Below are 21,186 nucleotides of genomic sequence, written 5' to 3' on the forward strand. Positions count from 1 at the left end.
AAACAAAGAGGGGACAGGGATATCAAACCTATTTGGGTCAATCTCAGACTTCTTTAATGTCGAGCCGCCTCCTTCTCAGTCTGCAAAATCGCCACAGTCACAGTCACAATCTACAACTTCACAGAAGCTACAGCAAGGGTCCAGCATGAGAGACATTAATAAAGGCACACATGGTGCTGAGCCTAATACGCCACGAATGTCTTCAAGGCCCAAGGGTCTTCTGAAGCAGCAAACCATGCAGAGTTTTGGGGAAAGTAGCCAACCTGAAAGTGGTGTATCACAGTCAAGCCAACCTCATGTGCCAGGCAAAAGCATGTCTCAGATATTCCCTACCAATTCCAGTGTTGGCCCTGCTCCAGGTAGATCTCAAACAATGCCTCCAACTGCGCCAACTACACAGGAACCTCCTCCCAAACAGACCGGTAGCTTATTTGGCTTTTCAGTTGTGGACATGCTGTCTGGAACCTCAGCCACAAAAGAGGAACCACAAGGCAAAGGTCTGCTGTCAATGTTTACTGGACCTAGCCCTCAGCAGACTCAGTCCCAATCTGGATCTGTTCTTGGTGGCATTCTTTCTGGAACCTCTCAATCTAAAGACACCCCTGGCAAGGGGATATTTTCGGTGTTTAGTGGGCCAAGTCCGCAGACATCCCCCTCACAACCAGGGTCCACCCCTGAACCCACCAAGCCAGGAACAACCCCTCCAACAGAGGTATCAGTCAAAGGCTTATTTTCATTATTAACTGGGCCTAGCCCCCCACAAAAACCACCGCAATCAGGGTCCACTCCTGAACCTCCTCCAGGCACTGCCCTGCCTCAAGACCCTCCAGACAGAGGTTTATTTTCGATGTTCAGTGGGCCTAGCTCCCAGCAGCCCTCATCCGAAAAAACATCTCTTCTTAGTGGCATACTCTCTGGGCCAACTGGCCCCAAAGACGGTCCTAGCACTTTGTTATCTAAGTTCTCTGGACCTACTCCCCAACAAGTCTCACCACAGAATACTCAAACCCCTGAAGCCACTGTTACAGAGCTAGATGTTTCTATAGAGGTCTCTCAGGGTAAAGGAGATACATCTATTTCAGGTATACCCAGTTCCGAGCCTGAAACACACCAAGAAGCATCAGCCCCTGATGCTTTACCGTCGAGAGCTGCACCACAAAAAGAGGCATTAAACACAGGCTTATTTTCAATGTTTACTGGACCCAGTCCCCAGCAACCGACATCTCAGACTGGATCATTTCTGGATGGCATTCTCTCTGGATCCTCTGGATCAAAAGAAGCTCCTGGTAAAGGCCTATTTTCTATGTTCAGTGGGCCTAGTACCCATGCAGCTCCAAATCAAACAGGTCCCAAAGAACCTCCAGGTACAGGGCTATTTTCCATGTTTGGTGGACCAAGTCCAGCCCAAGCTCCCTCTCAGACTGGATCAATTTTAGGAGGCATTTTCTCTGGGACGTCTGCAACCAAAGAAACCCCTGGAACGGGTTTATTTTCCATGTTCAGTGGACCTAGTCCCCAGCCTAGTCCTAATCAAATTGGACCAAGAGCTAAACCACCTGAGGATGCCAGTGGTTTCAAACTTCCATCTTTGTTCTCACTTAGTGGTGTTCCTGGGGAGAACAAATCCAAAGTCTGTGGTATTAGCACTGAAAATACATCCCTTGTGGATGGGAAACTACCTCAGGCCACAACAAGTGTGAAAGACACCTCTCCACAGGATATCACAAAAATGAGTGTATCTGACCGCTCTTCCACTGATGACGCTAACAAGGATGAAGAACAAGGGGACACCATTGTTTTGCATAAGGCAGTTGTTCTGTCTCAAGCGCCTAGGCAACTTGACAGCTATTCCCAACACAAAGAATTAGTGTCTCTTGTTGATAAAGAGGCTGCTCTAGGCAGTGAGCTGATAAAGCCCCCAGCATCCTCAGAGACTATTCAGATTACAGCAGCTGAACAACCCACAAATGCAGAACTACCTATGCCAAAACAACAAACTCCAGTAGCAGAGCAGACTGTCTTTCAGGCTGAACCACAGCTCAAACCAGGAGACACAAAATCTCTAGACCAATCCAAAGTTGCTGGTATTGGTGAACCACAGAAAGTTCTAGAGGCAGAAAAGTCGGTTCTAGACTCTTCAGCTGATATGCTCTCTGGTTTCATGTCCAAGATGTTTTCTGGACCAAGTGGCCCCTCCAAACCCACTGCTAGCATTTTCCCACCCACTCAATTTTTTAAGTCCTCACCCACCCCTACTCCTCAGTCTCAGCAGAAGGGCTCCTTCTTCACTCTTCCTGGCAGCCTCCCGACAGAGTCTTTGAAAGCCGACCTCTTTGGAATTTTTAAAGCACCAGAACCACCAAAACCAGCAGCAAGACAACAACCATCCTCTATACCCACGCCCCAGTCTAGCGTCAAAGATGTAAAACCAGTTAGTGTGCAAAATGTATATGAAGCTATGCCTGGAAGTGCCGAATCACTCCCACCGCAACCAGGGGTTGTGGATAAAAATCAGGCAATCCCAGCCGCACATGCTCTGGCTGAAGCCTTACCAAGTGAAGTTGTACCTGGAAAAGACATTGAAGTATCTCAACCAACAGAAGAAACAGACCGATCACTTTATGTTAAAGAAATTGAAACAAGTCAGCCTACCGATGCTACTGAGAAGGTGAAAGGTATCTCCCCTGAGGCAAAAATTGTTGGTGAAAAATCAGGTATAATCATTGAAGAAATTGAGTGCAAGGGTTCAGAAAAAGCTGGAGCACCACTGGAGAATTCTGAGAAGCTCCTTCCAGCAGATAAACAGCCTCAAAATGCAGATTGTCCTCCTGCGAAGTCCCTGTTTGACATTCCTGGCTTATCTGCCCCTAAACTTAGCTTTATGTCTGCATCTGGTGATGGAGGGCCTTCTTTCAGCTCCATCTTCTCCTCTCCACCTCAAATGCCTCAAGTAGATGAAGGAGGCCTCCTCTCTGGGTTCAAAGCCTTCTCCTCCAGCCTATTTCAGGAGGAAAAGCCTGTTGCAGCTGCTTCAATGTTCGGAAAGAAACTAGGCTTCCCTTGGTCAAAGGACACCCCTGAACCAACTAAACCTCAAGAACCCCCAGTCATCACTAGCCAACCCAAATCCATAGATGCCAGTGAAGCTGAGAAACCCAAGTCAGAGTTAGATGAAAGCAGCCAAATTAGCTGTGAGGTTAAGGAACCAGCTGACGTAATGCTAAAAGAGGCTCAACATTTAGGCCAGGGCCAGGAAAGCACTGCCCTCCCCCAGCATGGAACAGGATGTCCCGCAGACAGCGTAGCCAAACCCCAGGTACATATCTCTCCATCCGAGTCAGCCCAGCTGCTCTCCCAGGCCCAAAATGGGAAGGATACCCTTTCCGATCCCTCATCTTCTGCAGATCCCACCTTAGGACTGCTAGAGGACAACCACTTGAAGAAGGACCTTTTGAGTGCAAAAAGGCCAGTAGGAGCATAATAAATGGCTGTGCCAAAACCATTTATAATGCATTGCTGTTAGTTTTGCCATATAAAAGATAGTGACTGCCCCTCTCTTTAGAATTGATACCTCCTCTCTTGATCTTGTTCTTGTGCCTCCCCTTATTTTTCCATGTTCTAGCTATTTGTATGTGGTAGTTGTTACTTAGTTACTTATGTTCTGTGTTGTGCACATTATATTATGTTAAGTGTTAAGTGTGTTTTGTTTGTGTGATACTAACACACGGTTGTCAAAGCTGTTTTGGAGCGGATTCTTTCATTATAAAAGCATCTAGAGGAGTAAAATCTACATTAAAAAATGTAGACTTATTTTTAATAAGATTCATTGCTGGATCTGGGTCAGTTGCATAGTTGAAAAACATTCCTGCTGATCTGAGAAACATGAAATAACACTGGGCCTCATGCAAGAACCACTTGTATGTGCGATTTAAGGAACCATGGCAAATTCACCGATGTCATTCACGAAAAATGTAAGATAAATGTATAAGAATACGAAAATGTTCTTGCATGAGGCCCATTGTTTGGAATTTTGGTGAAAGTAAAGGTTTCTTTAAAATTGTCAGTAATTTGCATAGTTACACTGGTATTTAAAGAGAGACATTTTTTTTCAAATAGCTAGGTACACTCACTGAGCACTTTATTAGGAACATCTGTACACCAACTTAATCATGCAATTATCTAATTAGCCAATCATGTTGCAGTAGTGCAATGCATAAAATTATGCAGATACAGGTCAGGAGCTTCAGTTAATGTTCACATCAACCATCAGAATTGGGAAAAATGTGAGCGGACTGGATTCACAAAGACACACATGTAATACATGTAATACAAATGGCTAGTTAAGTGATTTAAATTACAAATACCCAAAACTAGTGAATGTTAGTTTGTTAGTTTGACAAACATATTAGTGTGTTAGTATAATTAGTACTGTGCAACTTCTATGTAAGTTGTGATTAGTATCTTAGTGCTATGTACAAACATGAAATGGAGAGAAACGCAGGAAGTAAGGAATGCAAGATTGGAAGAAAGATTGAACCCCGGAACTACCGTAAACACCCGAATAGTGGGGCACGCAGACAAGGGAGTGACTGGGCTAGTAAACATTCAGACTCAGACATCACAGGGGAAGACGAGTGCAAAGACTAATGAATATAAACAGAACACCAGACATGAATATGAAAAATAATAAATTACAAGAATAATGATAATAAACAATGATAAACTAACACACAGAACACAGGAACATAACATGATCTCTCACAACAGTCTCTAGAGTTTGCAGAGAATGGTGCGAAAAACCAAAAAACATTGAGCAAGCAGCGGTGCTGCGGGCAGAAATGCCTTATTAATGAGAGAGGTCCAAGAATAATGGCCTGACTGGTCAAAGCTGACAGGAAGGTGACAGTAACGCAAATGACCACACATTACAACAGTGGTATGCAGAAGAGCATCTCTGAACATCAAACCGCTAAGTGGATAGGTTACAGCAATAGAAGACTGCTAACAAATACCTAATAAAGTGTTCACTGACCCAGGGTCAGGTCTCTTCCTTGCAGTCTCAGGTTTTGACGCTGGTCTCTTCTCTCACCCCAGCCCGGTGAACAGCAGTCGCTTTGGGTCCTCGGGGAACCTGAGCCAGGCTAGCTCTCAGCTGAGCGAGACGGGGCCGGACAGTGCTGCAGGCTCCGAGCTGGAGGAACGCCGCGACCAGGAGTCCTACCACTCCTACCACAGCACTGGCAGCTACAGGCCTGCCAATGGGCACGCTGCATGGGACCAGGAGGAGGGCAGCAAGCCCTCCACGGAGCCCGGCAAGGCCGTAAATGGCACCCTGCAGACGGACAGGATCTCCCCAGTGCAGCCCCCGTTGCCTCAGGAGAAGTTTGAGAAACCTGCCATAAGGTACACAATCTGACCATGGTCCAGATTTGGTGTCAGTTTCATTTCGATGTACGCTTTAAGGTGTGAGATCACAGATATATAATTATAATGTTCTTAACTCTGCCTCACAGTTTCTTTGAAGGTGGACCACCGCCCTTTCCCCCTTCGAGAGTGCGCTGGCTGAAGGCCATCAACAAAGTCCGGGTCCAGCTGCAGGAGGTAGGGACTGCACCACCTCCTCAGGTTCCTCCTGTAACCCCACCTCTCTGCACCACTCTCTCTGTCCACTGCTCTCTCTGTCTACTGCTCTCTATGTCCACCGCCCTCTCTGTCCACTCTCTCTATCCACCGCCCTGGGTTGGTTGAGTTTTACCACATGCTGCCTCATGTCTCTCATGTTGATTTTCTCTTAGTGAAAGCCTGCCGCTGGCATTAATTGTCTTGTTTCATTAAGTCTCTGGACTGACCATTGGAAAGAATGTTTGATTAAAGGAATATTGGCCATATGTGTGCTGCGATATATACACTGGATGTGCAGATAAGACTCCTGGTGTTGAAGAAGGCAGTAAATTTACTGTGTGCTTTTTGAAATATGATGAAGTTAATTTCATTTCACACATGCCTGTTCTCCTGAGTATATATTATTGACACAAAGCTGTGAGTGAATTGAAATGCCTGGTTCTCAAATTATGCTGTGCGCCAACTGATGTGTTTTTCTGCTGTCGCCCGAGAGAAAGATATCTCTCCAACTGAGCAAAGATTAAGATGTTCTGGGAAAACAATGGCATTCATGCCGAGGCTTCTGGGAGCTTCTTTATTGTACTAAAGTAGAAGGCCGGGGATGAGAAAATCTAAACTAACGACGCAGCGGAGGGGCTTAAAGTTGCGTTGTTTAAGGTGTACACTGCTTTTAAGCTCTCTGTATGCATAGTGCCTACTCTGAGTAACAATGTGCAGGAATATTTTATGGAAGTACGGTTAGGAGAGGAAAGCACACTACTTCAGCTATTGTACTCATGCAAATCAGCAAAATGAAATGTCCCTGGTAATGTAATCAACCCGTAAATTAGTCATATACATTTCATCTGATTTGCTTTAACTTTGTAATTCTCGGTGCCAGAAATGAAGTCCGTGCTGTTACAGAGCAGTGGGGAGAAGTGCCTTGGGTCATTGTCATTGGTTCAATCACATTTTTCCATTATACACTTCAATGAGGCTCATAATTCACTGTGCTTTGCAGAGGCAGATATGCCTGAGAGTTCTATGTTGTACTCTCTCCCGTTTCTACAATGACCTCACCCCCTAACTGATCTGCTAACCCCCTTGCTGTGGCCCACATATATGCATTTGTTTAGCTTTTATCCTGCAAATGTTTCATCACTGTTACCAAAATATCCTCTGGCCTTTGAGAATGGGTAAAACCGATTCACATTATTTTCATGGGGTATATTTATAAAACTACTACATATACAGTGTATATCTTTATGGTCACTTGCTGTAAACCACCAATTGCCCAGAAAAACTGGTACCTGAACTTTATAAACAATATAATTGTTTATATATCGATTCCCAGGTAGGACACTGCCTGGATAAATGGATACTATGTAAAAATTCTATTTGTTTTTATAACATCAGGAACTGGTGGGTTTAATGCTTTTTAGATCCATAGATTACAGTGCAATAATGAATCACCACTCCTGTCTGGCATCATGTAAACAGGCAATAGTATGAAGAAGCTGGTGACCGGAGTAGTCCCCCCCCCTGAATCTCCCCTCCCCCACCATCCTGATTACCCGCCACAGTCTGCAGTTCTGTGCCTGTGAGAGAGGGCCTCGTTCCACACAAATTCCACATTCTAGGGCTGTTTGTCTGATTGGTCCACATCATTCCCTCCGGCTTCTACTCCTAGAGTTCCTTCGGCAGGCTTGTTATTCAAGGTACTTTGTCTGAACGAGCGGCTCTCACATGCGATAGCTGATTACTGACCGCTGGGGCAGTAGTTTGGCAGACCGTGTTGTTTTCTCTCAGCTTAATCATTGCTCTTCCTAAAGCAGAGGTCCAGGCCTCTGTTCCCATAGGTATGTGTAAAGGTTTTTGCATTCTACCTGTTACCCTAGCTAAATTAAGCAGGGTTGTAGAGTATAATGGGTAAGGAACTAGGCTTATATCTTCACAGTTGCAGGTTAGATTCCCAGGTAAGACACTGCTGTTGTACCCATGATCAAGGTAGTTATTACTGAATTGCTTCAATATTTGCTTTATACATCAAGCTGTATAAAAAAGAAAATGATATGCTGAAAGTTGTGTCGCTCTGGATAAGAGCTTTTGCTAAATGCCTGTAATGTAAATGTAATGTAAGTAGCTGTACACATCAATTCACAGACAAGACAGTTCACGATGGCTCACTCAGATGTTAGAGTTCTAATATTTCATTTATTTCGTGAACTTATCATGAAACAAGGCAAGGAGGTCAGATCACCAAAATGATTGATCCTAATCAAATAATAAACAGCACAGTCCTTCTGCATCCCTGGCCTATATTAAGAATAGTTTATACTAAGAGATTTCATATTTAAAACTTTCAAAAAACCCTCTGCATTTAACCGATCAGTTTAATAACTATGGTGCTTATGCTTATACTGGCTGCAGTTGCGGCTTCATGTTCATGTTGCTGGCCTGTCCTAACTCACACTTTGATGTCCTCTCTTTTTAAAATGGAAGGTATATCAAGGCTCGGGTGGAAAATTGGGTGGGATTTATTGTGTTAGCCTGGGGAGTGTTGGTGCTGGGAAGGTCCATGTCCTCAGAGATCCAGGTTCTAGGCTGCTGAGGGCGTTAACCATGACCATTAGCTTGTAAGACACCACTTTGTACGAGGTGATGTGTTCTGCAGTCGGAAGCAGCTCAGGGCTCTCAATTTCTCATGACACCGTGAGCCTAATATCCCCACATCCCCGTGGCTCAGCTACCACCTCTACAAGCACAGGAATAAGTCTGAGCTTCACTGGAAAATGTGGAAAATCCATGTCAGTTAGTCTGGCAGGGGCTAATGCCTCGACTCAAGAGTGGTGAAAAACTCATCCTTAACAGCAAATGTAAGCTAATTTCTTGATATCTGAATTTGTGTTGCCATTTGTAAGCCTTTTGATTTGGGGGGGGTGGGGGTGGAGGCAGGCAAAACAACCTGATGTTTTGCTGCAACAATCTAGGATCAGGTGACCAGGCAGCTGCCACTAATCGAGCAATGACAGGCTTAGTTTGACAGTTGAATCTTCTTAGATAAGCATGTGTGTGGAACATTTATCGTGTTGGTAAGGGAAATGTTATTTCGTGTGGAATATTTCTCCTGGCTGAAAGTAGATAATCTGTTGGGAAACCATCTTGGCTTCGTCATTTACGGCATAAGGATTACAGTAAACATTAAGAACGATATCTATATTTTTATTCTTAATATGCAATAACAACTACATATACCCCTAGTTAGCACTTTATTAGGTATTTATTAGACTCAAGTTTTCTGCTGCTACAGCCTATCCACTTTGAGAGGGGTGCGTGGGGGGTTGGACCCAAAATGCACGACTCAGACAATAGGGATGTAATAAAGTCCCGTCAGGGCTTTATTCAGGGAATGTTCAGTGAGCGTAGTCAAAAAACAAGCAATGGTCATACATGTGAAATCCAGCCAAAACCAAAGTACAGTACCGAGGGAGAAGGCAGTCTCGTAATCGGTACACCATGCAAAAAGTCCAGTAACCAGGAAAGCTGTCAGCGGGGCAGAAGTACAGGCGGACCGTAGGCAGGCTTGGGGTCGATGACGGCGCAAGAGTCAAGACTGAAGGCAAAGTTGTGGTACAGGCAGGCAATGGTCAACAAAACAGAAGTCAATAATCTTTGGTAAATAAACAGGCTTGGATCATAACGGGTAGACAATGGCTTGACAAAACCGCTAAAAAGTGCACTGACAAACAGGCAACGATTTTGCAAAGACTTGACATGAAACTGAGCTTATATGCAGGTGTAGACAGGTGTAGACAATTAGCTTGAGAGTAGCATGAGAATGGAAATCAGATGTGGAGGATTGACAAGTTAACAAGATAAGAGAGAAAAAGCATGAATGCAAGGTTTGCAGAAAGACACGAAAAAGTGTATGCTAAACAATGAACAGAACGACATAACATGAAACAACTTAAATCGTGATGTAAGTTTGCAAACTGTGACATGAATAAATTATATAACGTGACAAGGCAAGACTAAGAAATAAATCGTAACAAGAACTAAACATGAAACATAACATACATGAAAATGAAATGTAACAAGAAATAAAGCATAACAACATGGCGAGACTAGACTAACATAATACGTGACATGACAATAATGTAACTAAGACAATAACTAAACATGAAACATGACGTGACAAACATGAAACGTGACACGTGAGGTTTGACGTGTTACGTGTTCAGAGATGCTCTTCTGCATATCACTGTTGTAGTGTGGTTATTTGCATTACTGTCACCTTCCTGTCAGCTTTGACCTTTCTGGCCCTTCTCCTCTCTCATCACGTCTCTCATTAACTAGGCATTTCTGCCCGCAGAACCTGCTGCACACTGTTTTTCGCACCATTCTCTGCAAACTCTAGAGACTGTGAAAATCTTAGGAGATCAGCAGTTTATGAGATACTCAAACCACCCTGCCTGGCACCAACAATAATTCCATGGTCAAACTGACTTAGATCATATCTTTTCCCCATTTTGATGGTTGATGTGAACATTAACTGAAGCTCCTGACCTGTATTTTTTTATGAAAATCATAAATTGTTTTTATGATTTTATGAATCGCTGCTGCCACATGCTGATTAGATACTCGCATGATTAAGGAGGTGTATAGGAGTTCATAGTAAAGTGCTCAGTGAGTGTATATGACTTATATGTTCAGCCATCATGCGCTTTTGAAATGGCAATTTAATTCTACATGCATATGTTTTGGATCTGCTCTGAAATATATCTATATTTTACATGGCAAAAACTGGGCTGGAGCAATTATTTAATTTGCATGAAATTGAAAAGGAAATTCAAACCACTCACCCTCACCCTTCCTCACGCCCTTGGGGCAAAATAAATGTCTGCCTCTTAGGGGCGCGCTGTCAATGAGAACATTTGGGCCGGATCACTTCCAGAAGAAAAGAGGCCAGATTTAAGAGCTGGTCCTGGGGGACTCCGCCCTACTCTTCAAAGGGAAATTACATCACCTTCCTCTTCCTGTTCCCTCGGCCCGGCGGCCTGAGGGAAGGGGTAGCTCTCACCACTCAGGGGAGCAAAATAATTTAAAGAGAGCTATACCTTGGCAAAAGACGGGTAGTTCTGGTCTTTCAGTGTGGCCGTGTGGCAGTGTGGCATTGAGAAACAAAAGTTCGCCAATATTCCCGACCTGTGAACAGTGAAGGATGCGTTTTGCTGGATTACTGTAGCACAGTGACTTTAATTCAGTTTAAATTCCAGTCAATATGCCCATTGGATCTCTGCCGATTTTGTGTTTTTTTTTTTATCCATATTTTCACTTTATTTATACATAAGTCTTGGTGAAAGGTGCTGGAAAAACCTATTTTAGCAACAGTAACTTTAACGAAATTTTTTCTGTCAGTGTTTATCAGCCTTTTGTAACACTGACTTGCAAACTTGTTTTGCAGGGGTAAGTTTTGTCCGCAAGCACCAGTGTACACTGTTTGTTGGTTTATGTGCCTATAGCTCTGCAGTGAAACATACGCGGCCAATGGATTTAAGACTGCAAACTGACCGTAAACCCTGAGTTCTGAAACTTAATGGAGCATCCGTCCTCTCATAGAGATTTAGAGCAGGGGTCTCAAACCCCAGTCCTGGAAGGCCACAGTCTCTGCTGGTTTTTGGGTGTGTTTCTGCATCAAAATGCTTAGCTGAAGGCAACCTATTGACTAAAATGTTCACACACTATTTCCCGGGTCTAACGTGGCTGTTGATTTAAAGGAATACACACACACACACACACACACACACACACACACACACACAAAAAAAAAGCCTGCCGACACTGCTGACCTCTAGTAATGGAGTTTCAGGTCCGTGATTTAGAGGCATGTCAGGAAGGTGATGCGCGGCGAGATATCGGAGCGAAGCGACAAAATGGCCTCGCCGGCCGTTCCCCTCCCGTCCCGTTGAGCGCCACGCTCGCAGTCAGACAGTCACAGGCTGGGCCCCTTCTCCTCCCTCTCCTCTTCTCCTCCCTCTCCTCTTCTCCTCGCTCTCCTCTTCCCCTCCCTCTCCACTTCAGCCGCATTAATCTGTCCGGGCCAAGGTCAATACGCGCGGCCAACGTTCCCGTTTGATGTCTGATAAACTCTCGATGAAGACGCTAATCAAAGCCCAGATTGGACCGGGAGCGCTTACAGAACACCCAGGCGAGGCAAACGCACCCCCCCACGCATGCCTTTACTGCAAAATAAAAAATGAAAAAGTGTGAATGTCACCTCTCATAATAACCGTGACGAATGTTAACGATGAATTCAGTTTAAAGAATACTATCCTGAAGTATCCCTGAAGTGTACTGTTTTATACTTAAGACTACTTGATGCATCTATGGTACACCACATACATGAACAGTGCCTGAACAGATACCATACCGCGGGCGCCCAGCCCTGCACTAGAACAGTGCCTTAACAGATACCAGACTGTAGGGCCCATCCATGCACTAGAACAGAGCCTTAACAGATACCAGACCATGGGGCCCATCCATGCACTAGAACAGTGCCTTAACAGATACCAGACCATGGGGCCCATCCCTGCACTAGAACAGAGTCTTAACAGATACCAGACTGTAGGGCCCATCCCTGCTCTAGAACAGAGCCTTAACAGATACCAGACCATGGGGCCCATCCCTGCACTAGAACAGAGCCTTGACAGATACCAGACCATGGGGCCCATCCCTGCACTAGAACAGAGCCTTAACAGCATGAGCCACCCAGCAGCCCATATAATTTGTTATTTGAGTTAACCATTATTTTTTCGAAAAGTGCAATTTTATTTAGTACTATAAGTGCTAGGGTATGCAAAGGGCAGGCAAATATTTACTGAAAAGCATGTTTTATCTCAGTGATATCATAAGTAACCAATAGAGGTATGAACATGCATACACACACACACACACACGCACACACACCGGTGATGTTTTCTATACACAAAGAGAAGAGTGGAGGACAGGAGGCTAGCTAGGTTAACTCATGAAACAGGAGATTTACTGAATGTGCTGACAATACACAAATATTGGCATAGTGGCTCGCTTAGGTTTAAAACAAGTAGTGAAAAACTGCATAATGACAGAGCAAAAGAAAAGTAGCTATGGCTACTGCACATGTTCACAACCAATATTCTGTACAAAAAGAATGAGGGGAACCGGCTTTTGCTCTCTCTCTCTATTGTAGTTTCCAAGTTTGGCTTAAATGGTGCTGCAATAAAAAAAAGTACATTTTCTAGGAAACCTGGCACTTAAATGTAATATGTCTAAAAGGCAAACAAGCACTTTACGCAAAGAGTGCTCACCCTGCATGCTAATGTGAATAAGGTGAGGCTGCATGCGCTGCAAACGGTTAATCCCTTTTGTGTTTTGAATAATAGTAGTAAATGATACATGGAGATGTAACTATGAGATAATAGCCTGGCTGTGCTCATACATTGAACTAAATGACACTGAACAACAGTGTTTAAAAGGCATGTTCAATTTTCTGAATCATTCTATATTCATGAGTGCAGTCTATTTTCTAAGATGACAGTCACAGTAACAAAGGCATGCATACATTTATGTGAATACACAAACCGCTCTGAATAAGAAGATTAATATAATGTTTGCATAACTTATTTATTTACATGGTGCTCCCATGCAGTTGCTGCTCCTATATTATTGTATAACCACCCTTCCCCCATCAGACTTAATGTATTCCGATGAAGGGTATGTGCACAGTAGTCTTGCATACTGTGACTCTGGCTTATATGAGCTGTGTGAACAGATATCAGTTGATATCCGTTTGAAATTATTTTCCTGTCATTGAGACGGGCGTCGGTGCCTGGAGTAGGGGTAGGATTAGGGTCTGCCAGGGCTGGGGGTATAATGACCCGGCTGTCAGTAATCTGCTGCCCCCCCTCCCCCATCCTGCACAATGAAGGGATGTGAGATTAAGGGTTGCTGGTGACAATGTAATGATATCTTTTCTCTTAGCAGCTTGTGTAACTGTGGCCTCTCTCTCTCTATTTCTCTCTCTCTCTGTCTCTCATCTTTCTAATTCTCTCTGTACCTCTCCCTTTCTCTCTCTGTCTCTCATTCTCTCTGTACTTCTCCCTCCCTCTCTCCCTTTCTCTGTCTCTCTTCCTGTTGGGAAGTTCGAGCACTGCTGATATCCTAGTGTCACACAGCTGCAGCAACAGTTAATAACAGTGAAGTTTCCTATTCTCTTCCTATATATCTTTTCATATACATCTTCCAACATTTTCCGTCAGATGTCTCCTCTCCACGTGGTGATGCAGGGTCTTCATATCTCAGTGTTTCCCCAGCACGTGTCACAATATAGGGTCAGGTTTGGTTTCCCAAAAAAGAGAATTAAGGTAATAAAAACCTTCCTCTCCAGCAGAGAGAGAGAGAGAAGGAGAGAGTGATGTTCCCATTGACAGACTAATTGCATGCTCTTCTGTCTTCCAGTCTGTTTCTCTCTCTTTCTCTTTCTCTCTCTCCCTCTTCCTGTTGGGAAGTTCGAGCACTGCTGATATCCTAGTGTAACACAGCTGCAGCAACAGTTAATAACAGTGAAGTTTCCTATTCTCTTCCGATATATCTTTTCATTTTTTCATCCCCCTTCTGTCAGGTTCTGTTTTTCCCTGTATGAGTGTTTCTCCGTTTCCTGTGTATTTTGAACCTGTTCTCTTTCCGTAGTCCTCTCATGTTGTCATTCGTTTCACCTGCGTGTCGCTACCTGTCCCCCACTTTCACACCTGTTCGTCATTTCAGTTCATTAGGTCTGTGTATTTATACCTTTCTGTTTACCTAAGTTCCCCACCAGATTGTTATGTGTCTTGTACCATTCATTCCAGCGTTTTTCTGCCTGTGTGCTCGGTTCAACCTGTTTCATGTACACCTACCTCCGTCTCTTGGATTATCCTTCTATCCGTGTTTGATCCGCTCTTACTGGACTTTCGAATTGGACATTCGTTTACTGAGTTGTGGATTACGTTTTGTACCCTGTTCTGGACTTTTGCCTGTGACCTAGACCACTCTCTGGATTATCCCTGCTGTGTCCGGTAGCCCTGTGTACAAGTTTTTGCCTGAACCTTTGACCAAGAACTTGCTTATCTCTGATATTCCCTTTGCCTGTGGATGACCATCGCCTGCTCATCCTGCCTCACACTGACTAAATGCCCTCATTCCGTCTAATTCCTGCTTTCTCTTGAAGCTGATTAGGTTTTGACTGTGTACAATAATCATCACTCTGTCTGGCTCCTGTCTTTTTGTTTTCACCTGGCTTTATCCTTTTGACATTTATCTCTATCTCTTAATTTTTCTCTCTCTCCCTCTCCTTTTCCCTTCTTTCTTTCCCTCGCCTCCCTCTTTACCTCCCTCCTGCCATTATTCAGTTAATGGAGTGCTAGATTAAGCCCTGGGGTTAGTTTGAACAAGTGAATGAGAGAGAGAGGGTCAGAGAGAGGTGGACAGAGAAACAGGAAGGGAGAGAGAGACAGTGGCAGTGAGCAGATTTAATATGATCTTCACATTCTTCAGAAAATGTCCATTTAGAAGGCAAAGTTAGAATCTGCATCAAAGGGAGAGAGCAACATTTATGTATTGTTCTTTTTTCTCTTTAAATGGCAATACTCCTGTCATGGCTTATTTCAATGTTATGCTTTGGCGATATCATCTTGTTCAGTCATGCCTGTAAAGGTTTGTAAAATTCAAGTGAATTGAATTGAGAGCGAGAAGCTGCCAGTGAAGCAGATAATAGCAGAGAGAATGGATAATTCTCTCTACCATTACCTATTCAATGAAATCAAGATTGAAAAAATAAATATAATGGCACCGGCCTATACCGGCAAATATATTGTGTGCAGATGTGAGCATGGTCAGACCCAGATTGCTTAAGAGGTGTACCAATCAGATGTGGGTAATTGCTTCAGATTCAAGTACATTTCAATGCTTTACTGAGCTTGTCTGGCATATTGGTAAAAGGATAAGGAATTTGACCCAAATCTGATGCTAATACTGAAGGTTCTTACCTCATCTGCAACATTACTGATCAAAGGGAAGGGCTTTGATTACTTTATTAACAATGGAAAACACATTGACATTGGTTGGATAGTTTGAGATTCGCTGTTGAAACTTCCTATACAGATTTTTGCCTGGTGTGCAGCAGCCATCTTGGTTCCACGGTCGAGAAATTTGATCTTGATGTTTGCATCCTTTGGCATGAGAGGGGCTGTTTTCGTCTTGCAGCCAGTGTAGAGGAGACCTACCCCAAGGATCTGACAACCTAACGTAGTTCCCTCAGATAGGGACGCAAAGCAAAGAGGGGGAAAAAAACACAGCTCAAGCTAGGTTTTGAAACAGCTGGTAGCTGGTTGACCAGTTCAGATCAGCTCCAAAGCCCAAAATGGTTTAGCTGGTTGACCAGCTCAGACCAGCTCTCAGCTTGAAAGGGTTTGACCAGCTCAAGCTATGTTTTGAAACAGCTCATACCCAGCTAGACCAGCTTTATGACCAGCTTGGGCATGCTGGTTGACCAGTTCATACCCAGCTAGACCAGCTTTATGACCATCTTGGGCATGCTGGTTGACCAGTTCATACCCAGCTATACCAGCTTTATGACCAGCTTGGCCGTGCTGGTTGACCAGTTCATACACAGCTAGACCAGCTTCATGACCAGCTTGGCCATGCTGGTTGACCAGTTCATACCCAGCTAGACCAGCTTTATGACCAGCTTGGCCATGCTGGTTGACCAGTTCATACCCAGCTAGACCAGCTTTATGACCAGCTTGGTCATGCTGGTTGACCAGTTCATACCCAGCTAGACCAGCTTTATGACCAGCTTGGCCATGCTGGTTGACCAGTTCATACCCAGCTAGACCAGCTTTATGACCAGCTTGGTCATGCTGGTTGACCAGTTCATACCCAGCTAGACCAGCTTTATGACCAGCTTGGTCATGCTGGTTGACCGGTTCATACCCAGCTAGACCAGTTTATGACCTGCATGGCCAGCTCCATTTTCAAGCTGGTTTAGCTGGCATAGCTGATTTCACAGCAGGGGATCGAGATGGGATCACAGTAGAGGGGGCCACAGCGGTGATCTGAACCCCTGCCTGCTTGGAGGGATTCACACGTGGGGTCGAGAGTTGACCAACCCAAAGACAGCACCACCCAGTCTCTGCACCGTGCTGCATTATTAAAAAAATCTGCCAACGGGAGACTCTGCTGCGGGAGGCGTTCCTGGCCGGCGTTCCCGGGATCGCTCCGGGTGTCCATTATGGCAATTGCGCTGTGACGGCCGCTGGAGATGGGCAGGTAAACGCATCCTGATGGAATGAGGGAAGGGGGGCTGGAGGGAGATGTGGTGGAGACACTCAGAGTAAAGCTATAAAAAATTGATTAATGGGAGATATCAGGAAGCGTTCGGACACGTTTTTATTTTTTGCATCTTTTTATTGTAACAATAAAGAGGAAAGTCGTTAATCAGTCGTCCACTGCTTGTCTTCTCACCTCAGGTCAATGCTGGTTTTGCGGGGCGCGGGGAGTATTAGCTCATTCATGTAGGCCAAGGTTATCCCAGGTAGATAATCATCAGAGGTCGTGTTTAAGTGCTTGAGTGGTGGCTGTCTGTAGCCACAGTCAGGGGTCCAGCAGTGGTGCACTGTATCAATGTACTGTGCCTTGCTCACACTCTGGTGATGAATCTTATAAAAAAACGATTTTATAACTGTGCGTGGTTAAACGGGAGAGTATTTATATTTGCCTCTCACATCTGTGTCTGTGTTTGCGGTCTGCTTGTCTAAATGTCCTCAGTGCATTGAGCTGAATTTGTGTGTGTGCGTCCACAAGCGTTTGAGTGTGTGTGTGAGAGAGTCAGAGAGGGAGCATAAGGAATAAGGAACAGAGAGAGAGAGAGAGAGAGGGTGGGAATGAGGCTGGCAGTGAGGGGGGGAGTGAGGGAGGCAGAGAGAGGGAGGGAGAGAGAGGGAGGGATGGAGGCAGGACACAGAGAGCTGGCATATTGACAGTTCCAGCTGCACTCACAGGGGACTGGATACAAATAAGACAAAGAGAGAGACAACCAGAGAGGGACTGAGAGAGAGAACCAGATAGAGAAAGAGAGAGGGACTGAGAGAGAATGACTGAGAGAGGGACTGAGAGAAAGAGAGAAGGACTGAGAGAGAACAAGAGAGAGAAGCTGAGAGAAAGAGAGACAGGGACTGAAAGAGAGAGAGATGATGAGAGACTGAGAGAGAGAAAGAGAGGGAATGAGAGAGACTAGGAGAGAGAAAGAGTGTGTGTGAGAGAGAGAACAGTGAGAGAGTGTGTGTGAGGGCGAGTGAGTGAGAGAGTGTGTGTGTGAGGGCGAGTGAGTGAGAGAGTGTGTGTGTGAGGGAGAGTGAGTGAGAGAGTTTGTGTGTGAGGGAGAGTGAGTGAGAGAGTGTGTGTGGGAGAGAGAGTGTGTGTGAGGGCGAGTGAGTGAGAGTGTGTGTATGTGAGGGAGAGTGAGTGAGAGAGTGTGTGTGTGAGGGAGAGTGAGTGAGAGAGTGTGTGTGAGGCAGAGAGAGCAAGTGTGTGAGAGAGTATGTGTGTGAGGGAGAGTGAGTGAGAGAGAGAGAGAGAGAGAGAGAGAGAGATGGAGGGAGGGTCAGACTGACGCCACAGTCTGGGTCCGTCTGAAGAGGGGGGACGATCGCGTCTCCTCCTCCTGCCAGATTGGCCGATCCCTCTGAGCGCTCCCAGGGCCCACCCTCGGCCGCTGGAACATGGGGTGAAGCGGACCCCCGGACATTTTCACGTGTCTCTCCCTCCACCGCTTTCCTCTCCAAAAAAAACGTGTGCAGTTCCCCCTCAGGGGCTTTCTCTTTTCCCACCGATGGATCCCACAGTACTTTCTGATCTCTTAACCAGGTTGTAGTATTAATAACAATTTTTTTGCCTCGTTGAGGTGAGTACACTGACCTTTAGTCCACAACTAGCATTTTGTTCTGTTGCATTTGAAGCTTAAATGACACTGTTAGTGGTTCTTTTGTACTTTTGCACCAATCAACAATCATTTGCATGATGATTGTGTTGACATAGTTTTGAATGCATGTAACTTGACAGCTGTTTTAAGTGTGGGTTATGGTTCTCGTTTTATTACGGGAAAAAGATGAATCCTTTCCTCATCAAAGGCTGTACTGCTCTGTTTTTTTAACATATGGATACAGAATCAGGGACGAACAGGGTTTATAAAATTCTCATGGCAACTTCATCGGATCTTTATCAAGAGAAGGTTACTGTGCAGGAAATGGACAATGTTCACTTCTGAGCCAGAACGATCTTTTACTTTCTTTGTCTGAAAGTTGCAAATGTGGTTTTATAATAGCTGGTTGTGCTGAGAGGAGAGGAGTTAAGATTGGGAATTTTTGTACGTATCTACAGCACTTACGGGCATCGGCTTGGTAGGCATGGCTATTGTGTTTTGAAAAGAGAGCCTACTTTTAATTTATGTGTTGGTAGGACAGTGGATTTCGGTGCAAGGTGTTTGCCTCCGTAAAGGCGGGAAACTCGCTTTGCTTGAGCTTTGTACACACTGTGTATTTCTAAAAGCATCCCTCCTGGTAGAGTTTAAAAAGGCAGCGGAAGGGAAGAACGTGGAAGCAGTTGGTTTAGCGTGATTCCCGAGGTGAGGTTTTTTGTTTTTACAAGGGAAAGAGCGCTCAATTGGAGTGTGGATGGAGGGGTGGAGGGGGGGGGGGTGCCTGAATTAGACTTTTATGGGTAGTAGACCGTGATGGAGGAGGGAAAGAAAACATGGCCCTCAGGATGTGTTATTTTATTGCCCCGGTCAGATTAAACCAGACTTCCACCAGCTGTGCTCCCCCCTCTCCTCTGGGGCCTGGACAGATTACTGACAGTCCACCGAACATTTAGGGTAAATGAGGCACCCGTTTGTAGACGCTCCCTAAGAGATGATTATCCTGATTTATGACCAGCATAGCCGAGAGCCAATGGTAGGGTGGTAAAGGCTGATGCCCTCCTTAAGCAGTGCGTTCTACACACTGCAAGAGGGACGTTAACTGCTCAATGGGAATTTAAAAAGGATGTGCATTTTGTGTCTGCTGGAAAGGTTAAACTTATGATTTATTACTATTTTTACTTATGACTAGGTAATAACATTATTATTATCACTTCTGCAATATCATATTTACCTTTTTCAGTTAGAAGGAGGACATGACAGGGGAAATGCATTTGGGAAATTTGACACCTGATATTTTCCACAGAATTTTAATTTTCCACGAACCTCATTAGTATGATTGGCCACTATAGTAAAATGCCTGATTATGAGTTGTGGCCATCTTGGCTCTAATCAGGCTAATGGGTGTTTGTACCACCAGGGATTCAAGGACACGACACCAGCGATAAACTTGGATATTGAGGTTGTGTAATGAAGGTAGAGACTGACAGTTAATCTAGAATCATAACTGCTGACAGCCCATCAATGCTCAAAGGGGCTACACAGCGACCAGCTCGGCGAAGGCACAGATACTGTAGGCTTACCAGATATGCAGCCTCCTTTTGTCCTCTGCATCTTAACAACAGGCTGCTGAGATGCTGGTTGGTAACAGGAGTTCACATCTATTGCCAGAGTGTTGTTCTGAGGCACACTTCATCACCAATCTGTAAGAAACATGGCAAGCATTTTAGCTTTAGCTGTCAGAACAGCTTTATGCAATGTTAAACATATTGTGTGTCTAAAGAATTTGAGTTTGAGGTGCTTTCCAGTGGCTCAGCCCTGTTGGAGCGGGTAAAGGTTGGGGCTGTGTCGTTTGTTCACTTTGCCTGAGAGTCTGCAGAGGCAGTGCATGTGACTTCATGGGTTGGCAGGGTTGTGTGAAGAGTCGGTGTGTCTTGCTTGTAGAACAACTGCTCACACTTGTTGTTTTTCAAGGTTTTTGCAAAAAAAAAACACTTTGCTGTAATCCTTCCTAGCATTTAAAAAGACTAAAAATGTTTTTATTAGCATTTTTAGGCTATTTAGTGTGTGCTCACTGGCCTTAATCACTGTGAGATTCTGTAATACATCAAGGTGGTGCCTTTCTAACAGAGGCCAGCCATGCCCCTCCCCCATGTGAAATGTCCTCTTATTGTTTGGCCACAGCTGTCTGGATTAGCTGGTTTTTAGTGTTAATGGGGACGCCAATATTTCTTCTGGAATGACAAAGCAGGGACAAGAAACCCGTTTGCTAAGGAGGAAAAAAATAAAAAAAATAAAGAAAAAGAATATAAAATCAATCTACATCACTCCTCCCCCTTAGACATGCTTTGGCAGGCTGCCAAATAAACAGCAGCCCCTGTAAATACCAGCGCCGTAACCGCATCTTGTACAAGCCTGAGCGAAGATCACGCCGGCTGGTGAATTCATTTGGGTGAGTGATCGTCGCCGCGACGCCCTGAATGTCAACGACACGGGTGCCTCGGAGTGGCGGTGGCGGGCTTGGGGCTAATCAATGTTAGCCGCTTTTTGCAAGGTACACGAACAGGAAAAGGGCCCCGTCCTGTTTTCAGACAGAT

At 44.7% G+C, this 21,186-nt stretch overlaps 1 protein-coding gene across 1 annotated transcript in view; it reads left to right on the forward strand.

The window, feature by feature from the left end:
- The window catches only part of unc13bb (unc-13 homolog Bb (C. elegans)), a 157,160-nt gene that overhangs the window by 77,594 nt on the left and 58,380 nt on the right, over nucleotides 1–21,186 (forward strand). The window contains exons 9-10 of the mRNA XM_061262517.1: nucleotides 5,095–5,403; nucleotides 5,514–5,601. Of these exons, the coding sequence (XP_061118501.1) occupies nucleotides 5,095–5,403; nucleotides 5,514–5,601 (397 nt within the window). The remainder of the gene's footprint in view (nucleotides 1–5,094; nucleotides 5,404–5,513; nucleotides 5,602–21,186) is intronic.

This window comes from Conger conger, chromosome 12 (genome assembly GCF_963514075.1).
Source record: "Conger conger chromosome 12, fConCon1.1, whole genome shotgun sequence".
In the NCBI taxonomy this organism is placed as follows: domain Eukaryota; kingdom Metazoa; phylum Chordata; class Actinopteri; order Anguilliformes; family Congridae; genus Conger; species Conger conger.